At 54.2% G+C, this 14,318-nt stretch overlaps 1 protein-coding gene across 1 annotated transcript in view; it reads right to left on the minus strand.

Moving 5' to 3' along the window:
* GRIK4 (glutamate ionotropic receptor kainate type subunit 4) overlaps positions 1-14,318 on the minus strand; it is a gene marked incomplete at both ends in the record, with an annotated part of 129,258 nt that overhangs the window by 40,632 nt on the left and 74,308 nt on the right. The window contains 2 exons of the mRNA XM_079762939.1: positions 954-1,067; positions 13,083-13,286. Coding sequence (XP_079619065.1) covers positions 954-1,067; positions 13,083-13,286 — 318 coding nt within the window. The remainder of the gene's footprint in view (positions 1-953; positions 1,068-13,082; positions 13,287-14,318) is intronic.

A 14,318-nucleotide genomic window follows, 5' to 3' on the forward strand; every position in this document is an offset into this window, starting at 1 on the left:
GACCCCAGTGGCTGCAGTGCCGGGAAAACCATCTAATACAGTGCACGGAGAGCTAGTTTGTATGAAGATGAGAGGAAGCTCTTCGGGTTTAGCAGACAAACTAGGAGCACTACGTACGAGCCGGCCATGTGATGACTGCCATGGCGGTCTGAGGCCCAGCCAGGCTCCTTCCCTGCCCTGCCCGCCAGCTGTCTTGCCCATCCTCTGCTGCCCATTGCTGTGCCTCCACAATCCTTTTCACACCAGCTGTACCCGCTCTAGCCAGCCTAACCAGAAGCCTCCTTCTCTTGTTAAAGTATGCGGCGCCCTGGCCAGTGTGCTCAGTTGGTTGAGCGTCGTCCTGTGGAGCAAAAGGTCGCCGGTTTGATTCCTGGTCAGGGCACATGCCCTGGTTGCAGGTTTGATCCCCAGTCGGGGTGTATGCGGGAGGCAATCAATTGATGTTTCTCTCTCTTCCTCTGTCTCTAAAATCAATTAAAAAATTAAATCATTTAAAACATGTGTGCAGAAGAGGGGGACATGTCAGGGATACATGACATTAAATGATCTGCCCTTTATTCACCAGTGGAAGGAGCGGGCCTGCCCCCACCAGGCACCACGCTCCGAGTGAGCAGAGGGCAGCTGAGCCGTGAAGTCTGGAGGGTGCTGGGGACCTCGCTGTGCTGTGGCCTGTCCTCCAGGGGGAAGCAGAGGGACCAACAGGCCAACCGTCCCTAACTGAGCAGTCACTCCTGGCCATCGCTACTCAGCGAGGCAGACGCAGTATTTACAGGGACGCCCACAAGTGTGACTCTTCCGTTCTTCTTGTTTACCAATCGTGCAGCTGCTGGGGGAAATACGAGCCCAGCACATTGGCACTTAAGTCTTGAAATCTAAATATTCCCACAGTCATTCTTAATTACTATATAACTTTGTGTTTGCATGCAAATACGATGAGTGACAGAAATGCTTACCATGTGAACGCGGTAAAGAATGCTAATCCCCAGAGTCATGAACGGCTTGGAGAAATCAATCACCTTCTCGCGCTCAGCGGTAATGGTGAGGCCGGCCACGGCCAGGTCTGCTTTCTGGAAGGGAGAGAGAGCCCATCAGAGGGGCGGCTGCATGGGACGGGGCGCCAGGACGGAGACAGAGGCCACCGCTGCTGGGGGATGCTACCCTGGTCTGGCTTCTCTGTCGTGGGAGTGACTCTAAGGAGCAGCTCCAAGGTGGGAATGATCACTGACGGTCACTGGAGGTTAGACCCCTCTGCACACTGCACACTAAGTAGAACAAAAAGCAGGAAGGACCACATAGACTGCTCAGAGAGACTCAAAGGCCCTAGAATAGGGGTTTCAAATGGGAAAACTGGTAGATAGGTTTCTTGGAACCTCAACATTGAGTTGTTTTTTATTCAACTTATTAATTTATTTAGTCACTAAATGTCACTGAGTTCCCACACTGTGTAAGGCACTTTTGCAGGGGGTAGGATTACAATCTATACTAATAAAAGCCTAGGTGGCCCTCACGTCATCACAAGATGGCTGCCCCATGTTGTCACAAGATGGCCGCCCACACATCATCACAAGATGGCCACCACAAGATGGTCTGCAGGGGAAGGCAGTTGGAGATGAACAGGCCGGCAGGGGAGGGCAGTTGGGGGCAAGATCAGGTTGGCAGGGGAGGGCAGTTGGGGGCGACTGGGCTAGCAGGGGAGGGCAGTTGGGGATGATCAGGCTGGCAGGGGAGTGGTAAGGCATCAATCCGGCCAGCAGGGTAGTGGTTAGGGGGCAATCAGGCAGGCAGGCAAGTGAGTGGTTAGGAGCCAGCAGTCCCGGACTGTGAGAGGGATGTCTGACTGCTGGTTTAGGCCCGATCCCTGTGGACTTCTGAGGGGTCCCAGATTGGAGAGGGTGCAGGCTGGGCTGAGGAACACCCCCTCAGTGCATGAATTTCGTGCACCAGGCCTTTAGTAAAAAATAAGAATAATGGAACCACAGGAATTAAAAACAATCTAAAGGAACCCATTCATTTCCGGTCAGATGCTGAAGAAATGGAGACCAAGAAATCAAGCAAGTGGCCCAACATCACTGAGCTTGTCCTTGGAGCTGGGACCAAGCCCACTGGCCACTGAAGTTGCTCTTGAAGCTAAAATTCAACTTCCACAGCAGAACTGAGGGAAGGCCCTCTGGTCCCTTTCATGCAAAATCAGCAGAGTTTGTTCAGAAGATGTTTCCTTCCTTTCGTTTTGCCTCCAGGTTGCACCTTAATGCCCACATTGGACGGTCTGTCCTGAGTCAAGGTCCTCTGGGAAAGGAGGGATGTCGGCTCCCTCTGCCAGAAGTTCTTGCATCCAATCTAACTCCATCCCACTGCAAAGCAAGCTCGCTCCCTAGTGGGCTGCTCCCCTGCAAACAGAGTGGGGAGAGCCCAGAGCTGACGTTCATTCTAGTCCATGCTCTGCCCTAGCCACTGCCCTCCTCAAGGCTTCCGTAACCTCATCCCTCAGCTGAGGGTCAGGGTGAAGAGAGTTGTTGGGTCCTTCTCAGTGGCTCTCCAATGTAGTCCATGACCCCGGCAGCCAATCACCCGAAAGACTCAATTAAAATGCCAGTGCCCGACCTCCTCCCAGACCAGGAAGGTGCCCATGTAACAAGTTGCCCGGTGATGCTGGCATGCTAATACCCAGGAACTCAGCGTGCATCTAGACTGGTCGCCATGGGTTTACATTTCAGCTTCTTCTTTTTTTGTGTGTGTTAATCCTCACCTGAGGATATTTTTCCATTGATTTTTAGAGAGAGTGGAAGGGAGGGGGAGAGACAGAGAGAAACATATCGATTGGTTGCTTCCTGAAGGTGCCTGGGGATTGAGCCTGCAACCGAGGTATATGCCCTTGACTGGAATCGAACCCAGGACCCTTTAGTCCACAGTCCGACGTTCTATTCACTGAGCCAAACTGGCTAGGGCTGTATTTCAGCTTCTTTAACTCCTAATTCTTATGGATCAGTTGATGAAAAATATGAAGAAAGAAATATCGAAAAGTGAAGTGTCCAACCATCTACAAACAGGTATACTCACACACATTCCTCCCAATCACTGGAAGGAAGTAGGGAGAGAGACACGCTGGTCCCCACTTTCCACACCAGGGGTGTGTGATGGATGAGAGGGTACATTCCCTGGCAAGGTCAGTTCCTTCTCTACCGACCCCCCTCCCCAATCCTCCACCCCAACTCTGTTCCACCAGCTAAAGCCGCCAGGAGACTTAGCAGGCTAATAAGCTCAGGCCCTCATACAGGGAGGTCAGGCTGAAAAGAGACTAGCCTGCAGATGTAAGAGATTGTTAACAAAAAATAAAAACTGTGAGTAGCTCATTGTGCTCGCTCTGTATATTCTCCAAGACAGTGTTGATTACTTGTATCAAGTGAATCAACCCATGGGTCAGGGAGGGAGGTGGGGTAGAAGACTGTTAGCGCCTGCATTTGGAGATTCCGTGGAGGGCTGTTTGGGGCTTCTAGAACCTCAGCCCTGCATTGAGTTCAGGCAGCCACAGAGCCCAGCGTGCGCCATGCCAGGCTGGTGCGTGGTGGATGCCAAATCGGCAGCCCAAGACTTGGGAGGAGGAAGAGGCGAAAAGAAAATTGGTTGGAAAGAAGGAATTGAAGGAAATGTTAGAAACCAAAACTGGTAAGACGGGTCAGAGGTAAACACAGCACCCAGTCCTTTCTGTGATTATATAAATACACACACACACACACACACATACATATACATACACACATATACTGCATGCACACATATACATATACACACATAGTGTATACACATATACTGTATACACACATACATTTACATACACACATACTGTACACACACATACACACATACTGTACATACACACATATACGGTATACACACATATACATACACACATACTGTATATACACATACTATATACACACATATACATACACACATACTGTATATACACACATACATATACATACACACATACTGTACACACACATATACTGTATACACACATACACACATACTATATACACACATATACATACACACATACTGTACATACACACATACATATACATACACACATACTGTACATACGCACACACACATACACACATACTGTACATACACACATATACTGCATACACACATACACACATACTATATACACACACATATACACACACATACTGTACATACACACATATACATACACACATACTGTACATACGCACATACATATACATACACACATACTGTACATACGCACACATATACACATACACAATACTGTACATACACACATATACTGTATACACACATACACACATACTATATACACACATATACATACCCACATACTGTACATACACACATACTGTACATACACACACATATACTGTATATACACACACACACACACACACACACACACACCTCCCAATTAACCAGAGTCAACAGCTCTGTCCTCAGGTTTCTCTCCCTACAGTCAGCTTTCCCCCACAAAGGCAACTGCAGATTGACATTTGGGAATCTCTTCACAAGTGTGTAAGAGTCGGCCGGCGATGACGATGGGAACGCGTGCCACGTGGAGAGAGGCTGGGCGTGGGTGGTGCCCACAGGGCCTCTCCTGGGCTCCTGGGCGGGACCGTGCCCAGCATGACGCCCCAGCTCCTTCGAATCCTCGGACCCGAGGCTCTACCCTGATCAGCCTCCAGATCTTTATTCTCGGGCCCTTATCCACGGTCCACCCGGTCCCCACACCCTCTTCCCGTCCTCTGTGCGGGCCAGCTGCCCCTCCGTGCCAAGCCCGCAGCTGCCCATCCTCTGCAAGGCTCATCGGCACCTCTCGCTTCACCGGCCCCCGGCCCCTGGCCTCGCGTTCCTTGCGCCGTTATCTAGCTCTGGTGGATTAACTCTGAAGCTCCTGGAGCAGAGGGTGCTGCGCAGAAAAGGCTGCACTGAGCATTCCCGGAACCTTCTTTCCCAGGTACTTTCCCTGGACTTCCCCCCCACCCCCCCATACCGAAAGCCTCCTGGAACTCCCACAGGCCGGCCTGAGGCTGTGGGAATGGGGCAGCACTATCCCTCCCACCCGCTGGGAAGGAGGTCCCATCCGAAAACTTGGTTTTCTTGGGGGGGGGGGGGAGCGCACATTAGGCTCTGACTATCTGGCTGAGGGTGACATGGGGTCACTGAGCTCATCAGGGGTCCCCAGAAGCCCTGTATCTCGGGTTCTGCCTTCCCTGAGTGTGGGATACTGAGGTGGGCGGGGCCTATCTGCAAAGCCGCTGCCCCTCCCGCCCCCTTCAGTGCCCAGCAGTCCTCCTCACTCCTCACTGACTCTGCCTGCTCAGGCGGGGTGCCGGCATGCAGGGTGCCGGGATGCAGGGTGCCGGGATGCAGGGTGCCGGGATGCAGGGTGCCGGCATGCAGGGTGCCGGGATGCAGGGTGCCGTGATACAGGGCGCCGGGATGCAGGGTACCGGGATACAGGGTGCCGAGATGCAGGGTACCGGGATGCAGGGTGCCGGGATGCAGGGTGCCGGGATGCGGGGTGCCGGGATGCAGGGTGCCGGGATGCAGGGTACCGGGATGCAGGGTGCCGGGATGCGGGGTGCCGGGATGCAGGGTGCCGGGATGCAGGGTGCCGGGATGCAGGGTGCCGGGATACAGGGTGCCGGGATGCAGGGTGCCGGGATGCAGGGTACCGGGATGCAGGGTGCCGGGATGCAGGGTACCGGGATGCAGGGTGCCGGGATGCAGGGTGCCGGGATGCGGGGTGCCGGGATGCAGGGTGCCGGGATGCAGGGTGCCGGGATGCAGGGTGCCGGGATACAGGGTGCCGGGATGCAGGGTGCCGGGATGCAGGGTACGGGGATGCAGGGTGCGCAGACACAGGCCCGGTCCCTGGAGGCAAAGCTCCAGCGGCTGGAGGAGGCCGGAGGGCGGAGCCAGGGCGGAAGGTGCGCCCGGAGAGAATGAGAAGAATTAGAAGGCCCGGCAGGGTTTTAAGCAGAGGTGGGCCTGCAGGGCCGCGGAGTGATGGGAACACAGCCCTCATTGCCTCCTCGGTGCTCCGACACCCCCGGGCGCCAAGTCACTGCTGTGACCCCCACTTCACAGATCAGGAAAGTGAGGCACAAAGCGGTGAAGGAACTTGCCCAGGTTGCAGAGGAAGCAAGTGGCAGACCTGGGCTCAAACTGGGCAGTTCGGTTCCGAGGCTGCCTCTCGACCCTGCCACAGACCCAACGGGCTCTCCTGGAGGGAGAGATGGCAGAGGCAAGAAGGACGCGTCCTAGTTGTCACCCTCGCCGCCTCCCGCTTACACCCACGGGACAACCCGACGCCCAGGCCAGCACTCCGCCGGGGTCACCCGCTGGCCGGCGACCCTGTGACACAGGTCTCCACGCGGCCGCGCACACACCTGTGCAGGTGCTGGAGGACAGACGGCGGGAAGGCTGAGGACCGGAGCCCAGAGAGCAAGTGCGAGCGGAGCCTAATGTCACGAAGCGGGTGACAGACACGGAGGAGGGGGAGGGGAGAGCACCGCGGAGTCTCTCCGCCCCAGACCCGGGGCTCCAGATCCAAGCCAGGACGCCTCCCACTCCCACCTGCAGCTCCTCTTTCCATGGACTGTTTCTCAGGTCATGAGTTACCTGCCACCTGTCACCAACACTGAGACCAGGCGTCAGCCGGGAGCCTCCTCTCCCTTCCTGTCCTGGCCCTCCCGTCAATAACTGAGTCCCAGCCCCCAACGCCTGTGGGTCATGACCGTCACTGGAACCTCGATGCTGCCGCCCTCGTCCGGGTCTCCACGTGATCACGCCTGAGTCCCGGCGCTGCTCTGCTGCTTCCATCCAGCCGGGAAACTGCACAGCCCCCGCGTGCTCACACCCAAACCCGCACCAGCGCCGCCGGAGCCCGTTAGAATGCAAATCGCTGGCCCCTCCAGAGTGCCCGCCTCAGTGGGTCTGGATGGAGCGGAACGCGGGTTTCTGGTGCCCCAGGGGCTGCAGCTGGCTCCGGGACACGCCTGGACAGCCACCGCTTAGAGTCTGTTTCTACACCACGGACCTGACCCCTCGTTCCCTGCCTCCGAGCGCCAGCAGCTCCTGCTGCCGGGGAAGTACAGCCCAACGCCTCACAGCCACCTGCACGGCCCGCCCGCGACCGCCTTCCCAGCATCGACCCCGCTCCGGACTTCCCTCCCTGTGATGGCCCCTGGGCCCCTGCCTGTTCCTTAGGCCGGCCCCGTATTCAGGCTCCGGGCCTGTCCCCACAGTTCCCTCTCCTGTAACGCGCTCCCCCTCGGTGCCTCTCAGTCCCCGCTGGGCCACCACGGCCCCCCTGGACTGTCATTCCCGCGGGCTTCAAGGGTATTGGAGCGGCATGGACGTCGACGTCAGGCGGGGTTGGCTTTGAACTTCAGATCAACCGCTCGTTCGTTGTGTGACCTGATAGCCTTTCTGTTAAGCAGCTGTCAACCTCAGCCTCTTTGTGATGAAACGTGAGCGACAATGGTCACCTCACCAGGCTGTCGGGGAGGAAATGGCACATGGTAAGTGCCTGGCGGTGCTCGGCCCTCCACACACAGCAGCTGTGCACCAACTCTGCCCACTTCCTGGAGCGGAACCGTTTCTACTTTTCTGTGCCCATGAAGTTAGTAAGCGACTCCATCCGCATGCTCTGTGGGCTGCGGGCTCCTGGTTTTATGCCTGCGCCTCATTCGGAGGGAGGTGGCGCCATCAGGTGAATTACACAAATCGGTCCCTCCGGGAGCCTGAGTGGCACCTGGCTTGGCAAACGAAGGCCTCTTTGTGGGAAGGAAATCCACAGGTGGACACAGCCTCCCGCACGGCACGTGCTTGGCGAGCAGGGCGGTCTCGCCCGTCGCCGTGTCCGGTAGACAGCCTGCCCAGCAGCCCTCGGCGTCCGGGCTCAGAGCCGTGGGTGCGGGAAACAGCCGCTGTTTCTCATCAGCCTCCCAGTGACGCCGAAGCCACGCATCGGCCGAGGACAGAAAACACGTCCGCGGGGTTAGCAGGACCCTGGCCTCAGGGTCGGGACAGGACCCACAATCCTGGGGTGAGGGCGGAAGGACCAAGGCTGGCTGCTCCAGAGGCTCATCCCGGGGGTGGGGGTGGGTAGCCCAGCGCTGACTTGCTGAGAGGGGGCGGCAGCCAGCGCGCTTGGGGAGCAGGCAGAGGCTGTGCTGCCCGCGGGCAGGGGCTCCACACAGTTCTCCGGACTCACTCGGGCAGAGCCTGGTGGTGGCTGAGGCGCAGGTGCTGCTTCGCCTCGGGTTCAGCTCTCTGGTCTACACCCCTGGCTGCAACCCACCGTGTGACAGAGCAGGAGGGCTGCCAGGAGGGGCTGACCTGGGAGAAAAGCAGCACCTCCCAAACAGCCAGGCTCCCGCCCAGGTCTTCACCTGCCCAGCCCCGCCCCGCCCCAGGGAGTGGCTGCAGGCTCCTCCCTGGGCCTCTGTCCCTCCTGTTGACGGCTCAGCCCTGCACCGGCCAGCTCCCAGGGCAAGTCCCCACGTCTGACTGCCCCTGGGCTGCAGGGCAGCGGGCATCCCCGTTCTCTGCACAAGCCTTGCTGTGCGCCCGCCGGGCCCACACGGCCAGACAGGCTCCTCAGCGCCCCCAGCTCTCAGCGCCTTCCCGCTCCAGCCTGCACAGAACCCACACGCTTTGTCGAGGGTAGCTTATGTAATGCCCCAACTAAAATGTAAGCCTTAAAGACTAGGATTTTAGAAAATGCATCTGATATCCCAAGTGTGGTACAGGTAAAGGGTTAAAATCGTATTAACCAGGGGCCGCATGTGCGTGGTGCAGAGCCGCGGACACAGACGATAGTGTGGGGAAGGCCTGGGAGGGACGGCTCGGGTGGAGTGGTCAATGGGAAAAAACGAAACAAAGGGGACTCCTTTAACTCTTTCAACAATAAATTAAAAAACCATATTAATTCCCTAGATGAAGGGAAGGGAGTAAAGAAGAAGAAAAGAAAGAAAGCAGGGAGGGAGGCGTGAGGCGAGGGAGGAGTGGGGCTGGGAGGGGGCGGGGGGGAGAGGCGCGGCCTGCACCTAGGCGGCCTCCCTTGGAGACGGCACAGGCCCCGGAGGCCCGTGCTGCACGGAAGCCTGCGGCTCGGCATTCAGATCCCAGCGCAGCCTCGTCCTGACTGTGGGTTCAGACCCGTCGTCCCAGCTCTGAGCTCAGGTGGCTTGTGTGACAGTGGGGATGACACGGAGCTGAAAGGCACGTGTGTGAGGACTGGAGAGAAGGACGTGCAGCACGTGGCACGCTGGGAGGCTGCAGGGCTGCCCTCGGAGAGCAGGGTGAAGGGGCGGTGCAGACTGCACTGGGGTGCCCATCCCCCACCTGACCACAAACGCCAGTTAGGAAAACATGGGCCTTGCATTAATAATGACTACTTTTTACAGATGTTAATAGTGTGTACCAAGAAAACAAGAGATTTTCCCCTGGAAAGGCTTTGTTGTTTTTTAAATTTTATTTTTTACTTATTTTAGAGAGGGGAAGGGGCGGGGGGAGAGAGAGAGAGACATTGATCAGCTGTTTCTCATGAGGCCCAACTGGGGATCAAACATGCAACCTCTGGCTGTAGGATATGATGCTTCACTCAACTGAGCACCCGGCCAGGGGCTGGAAGAACGTCCCACATTCCTGCTCTAACCTAACAGACGACTGATATTCTATGATGCTCACCTGAATTTTAATCCACATTCCCTCTGAAAATCCTGGACTTGTGAGCCTGAACAAATGCACCTTGGCCCTGGGTCTGTAAGGGCGCTTTAGCGAAGGCAGAAAATGACACAACAAGCAGTAACTGCACCTGTGACGAATCCTCTGACGCCGATCCTTCCCTGTGATTTTACTTATTTCTTTATTTTTAAATATTTAATGCTGAGAGTATTACAGATGTCCCGCTTCTCCCCCCCCCTTGTCCCCCTCCCCCGGTTCACATCCCACCCCAGGCCTTCGCACCCTATGGTCTGTGTCCATGGATAATGCATGTATGCATATAAGTTCTTTGGTTGATCTCTTCCTGCTCCTCCCCCTTCCCTCTGAGATACGTCAGTGTGTTCCATGCTCCCATGCCTCTGGTTCTATTTTATTCATCAGTTTATTTTGTTCTTTAGATTCCTTGTTCATTTATTTTGATTTTTAGATTCAATTGTTGATAGATAATGCATTTTTTGCCATTTTATTGTTCATTTTAAAAATCTTTCTTTTTCCCTTGTTCTTCTTAAAGAATACCCTTCAACATCCTATATAATAAAAGGCTAATATGCAAATCACCTGAAGGTGGAATGACTGGTCGCTATGACATGCACTGACCACCAGGGGGCAGACAATGCAGGAGCTGCATCCTGGTGGTCAGTGCACTCCCACAGGGGGACCACAGCTCAGCCAGAAGCTGGGCTCATGGCTGCCGAGCACACCAGCAGTGGCGGGACCCTCTCCCGCCTCCGCAGCAGCACTAAGGATGTCCAATTGATGGCTTAGAAATTCAAAAGACTAATCCATCAGTCGGACATCCCCTGAGGGCTCCCACACTGAGAAAGGGCACAGGCCAGGCTGAGGGACCCCCACCCCCCTGGTCTGTGCACAATTTCGTGCACTGGGCCTCTAGTTTCATATAATACTGGTTTGGTGTTGATGAATTCCTTTAGCTTTTTCTTATCTGGGAAGCTCTTTATCTGACCTTCAATTCTGAATGATAGCTTTGCTGGGTAGAGTAATCTTGGTTGTAGGTCCTTGCTATTCATCACTTCTTGCCACTCATTTCTGGCCTGCATAGTTACTGTTGAGAAATCAGTTGACAGTTGTATGGGCACTCCCTTGTAGGTAAGTAACTGCTTTTCTCCTGCTGCTTTTAATATTCTCTCTTTGTCTTTTGCTCTTGGCATTTTAATTATGATGTGTCTTGGTGTGGGCTTCTTTGGGTTTCTCTTGTTTGGGGTTCTGTGTGCTTCCTGGACTTGTAAGTCTATTTCTTTCACCAGGTGGGGGAAGTTTTCTGTCATTATTTCTTCAAATAGGTTCTCAATATCTTGCTCTCACTCTTCTCCTTCTGGTACTTCCATGATGTGAATGTTGTCACATTTGAAGTTGTCCAGAGGCTCCTTACACTATCTTCACATTTTTGGATTTTTTTTTCTTTTTGTTCTTCAGATTGGGTGTTTTTTGCTTCCTCATATTCCAAATTGTTGACCTGATTCTTGGATCCTCTATTGTTGATTCCCTATAAATTATTCTTTATTTTAGTTAGTGTATCATTCATTTCTGTCTGATCCTTTTTTATGTGTTTGATGTTCTCACTAAGTCCCTTGAAGATCTCATTAAGTTTCACGAGCTTCCTTATAACCATTGTTTTGAACTCTGTAAATAGTTTGCTTGCTTTCATTTAGTTATTTTTCTGAAGATTTATTCTGTTCTTTCATTTGTGACATGTTTCTTTGTCTCCACATTTTGGTTGCTTCCCTGCATTTGTTTCTGTGCATTAGGTAGAGCTGCTATGTCTCCTGGAATTGGTAGAGTGGCCTTGTGTAGTAGGTGTCCTGTAGGGACCAGTGGTTCAGTCTCCCCAGTCACCTGAACTGGGCCTTCTAGGTGGGCACCTGTGTGGGCTGTGTACACTATCTTATTGTAGTTGAGCCATGATTGTTGTTGGCATCATTGGGAGGGATTGACCCCAAGGCCAATTGGCTGCAAGGACCAGCGACGACTACAGTGGAAGAGCTGCTGTGCAGGAGCCCCCCTATGGAGCAGGACTTACTTCAGTGGGGCTTTGGTGCTCACTGAGTCTGTACCTTGAGTGAGTGACTTGTGGATGTGTGGAGTTGTAATCTGGTGTGCTCTGAAGCTGTCCATGGGGTGCATTTCCTCTGGGGCCTCCCCGGAGGTGCAAAGTCAGTCACTGCCTGTGCCCTGACTGGGGCCACTTGGTAGTAGCTACAGAGGGATCTGCAGATGAATGCTACTTGTGTTGGGCTTTGGGCCTCTTACTGAGAAATAGGGGCATGCTGATACCAGCTACTGCTTATTTGAGAGATTTTAGGAAAGTCTGAATCCTGAGCCAGGATAGGCTATTCATATGGAAAAGCTGCTGCAAACTGCTTGGGTGGGGTTGCAAATTGGGTGGGGCAGGATCTCAGAGAATCACCAGGGGGACTAAGTCCAAGTAAGTCCCAGGGTGGGTTCTTTAAGAGGAACTGCCCGGAGCAGCTTCTGTCACTTAGCCACAATTCCCAATGATTTTCACAGCTTAAAATTTTTGGGGGTTCTCTTCCCAGCACTGGGCTGGGAGCCTGGTGTGGGGCTGGGACCCTTTGCTCCTCACAGGAGGCCTCTGCAGCCGAGATATTCCTCCAGATTAACAACACACCACACATGAGTGTCAGACTAGCGTGTTCTGTGCCTCTGCCCCGCCTAGCAGTCTTGATGTGCTTTCTCCTTTACTTCTCTGGTTGTAGGACTTCCATTCGGCCAGATTTCAGGCAGCTCTGAATGATGGTTGTTCTGTATTTTAGTTGTAATTTTGATGTGGTTGTGGGAGTTGGTGAGTACTAGCATTTACTTATGCCACCATTTTGATTCTCCAGCCCTCTCCCCTGTGTCTAACCATCTCTCCCTGACAGCACCTCTCAAGGTCAAAGTCAGCTGATGTTGGTGTGTTTCACTTTCCTGGGACCTGTCCCAGCCCTGCCAGGGGGTGCTCATGAGCAATACAATAATCAGAACAAAGAGCACCTGGATTATCCAAAAGCAGAGCCCTTTGATTCCTGTAAATTGGTGAAAGCCTCCCTTACCTGTTACAGGTGCTGGACTGGGCCTTCTAGGTGGGCATCATGGTTTTAAATAGTCACCAATGATTCTCACCAGGGACAGCTCAGCAAAAATTTGTGCAATGAGCAGAGAAATAAGTGAAAAATGACTGACTGACTGAATCAATGGAGGGTTTATAAGCACACAGCACAGCTTCATGTCCTTCCATCTCCCTCCCCAGCCCACTCCCAAGTCCAAATCACCTGTTCATTCCTTACCCTCGTGATCAGCTCCCCGACCATTCCCGTCCAGGTGCCGTTGGCCTCGGGCACGCCGTACACGCCATCCCCGACCAGGCGGATCCTGTAGTTGAACCGGAGGATCTCTGCTAGCTCTTTGAGCATGTCCACACAGAAGCCCTCGTAGCGGTCATTGCCTTCCATCTCCTGGTGATTCCCCTTCAGCATTAAATATGGGTTTTCCTGCAGCAAAACTGGGCAGCTGTCATTCTCATCTTAGCCCTGGTGTCTTAGCCACACAAGATGGGACCCAGGGCACAGGAGATTCGGGAGGCGATGGGGTAGATGAGGGGAAGTGGCTTAAGTAACGGGCTACTTTGGAGGTGGTGGTTAGCTCCCCTCCTCCCAATTCAAGGCACTTATCTTTCCAGGAACAAACAGGAGTCCCACTGCAGAGTCAAGCTGAAGGCCCTCTGCCTTGTGTAAGGTCATCGCCTGACCCCACCCCATTCCATCCCTGGTCTGTTTGTTTATTGCACACGGACCTATCACTGAGCTCTATGAGATACAGGATGCTGAGGCTACAGCAGGCCAGGTAAGAACATGCTGAACACCTGCAGCCACGGCAGCGCTGGGCCAGCCAGGAGTGTTGGGAAGAGGGACAGGGCCTCTGGAAAGCTCCGTGGAGGAGGTGGGCTGTGAGCGGGGCCTGGAGGACGACAGAACACTGACCGATGGGAGGGTGTGGAGGGCAGGCCCCACGGGCGTGATCAAGGGCATAATCCCGAGTGAGGTCATGCAGGGGCGTCAGGGGACAATGGGCCCTCCATGTAGGGAAGCATGGGCTGTGGGGAGCAGGGGTAAGAGAAGAAATTTAGGGAGATGAATTAAGGACAGTAGGGCCTTGGATGCCAGCACGAGGTGCCTGTACACCACACATATACTAGGGAAGCATTACAGTTTTAAAGACTTAAGATAGGAGTGTAGAATATTGAGAAGCAAGGGACTGAATGTCTGCGGGTGAGAACAGACGCTGCCTGATATGAAATACTGAGTCCTGAGCCACAGTTTGACTCGGGTGGGACACAGAGAGGGTCAGGCGTGGTGACAGCGTGGGCGCCGGGCACACAGGGGTGAGGTCCTCGGACCCTTGGAGCCTGTACAGATGACTGAGGGCGGCGCCTTCGGCCAGGGATGATTTGGAGGGAACGGATCTGGAACATGTTGACCCTGTTCACAATGTGGAGTGAGGGCAAGGCTGGGGCCGCGGCTGGG

Source organism: Cnephaeus nilssonii (genome assembly GCF_951640355.1).
Source record: "Cnephaeus nilssonii genome assembly, chromosome: 22".
NCBI classification, from domain to species: domain Eukaryota; kingdom Metazoa; phylum Chordata; class Mammalia; order Chiroptera; family Vespertilionidae; genus Cnephaeus; species Cnephaeus nilssonii.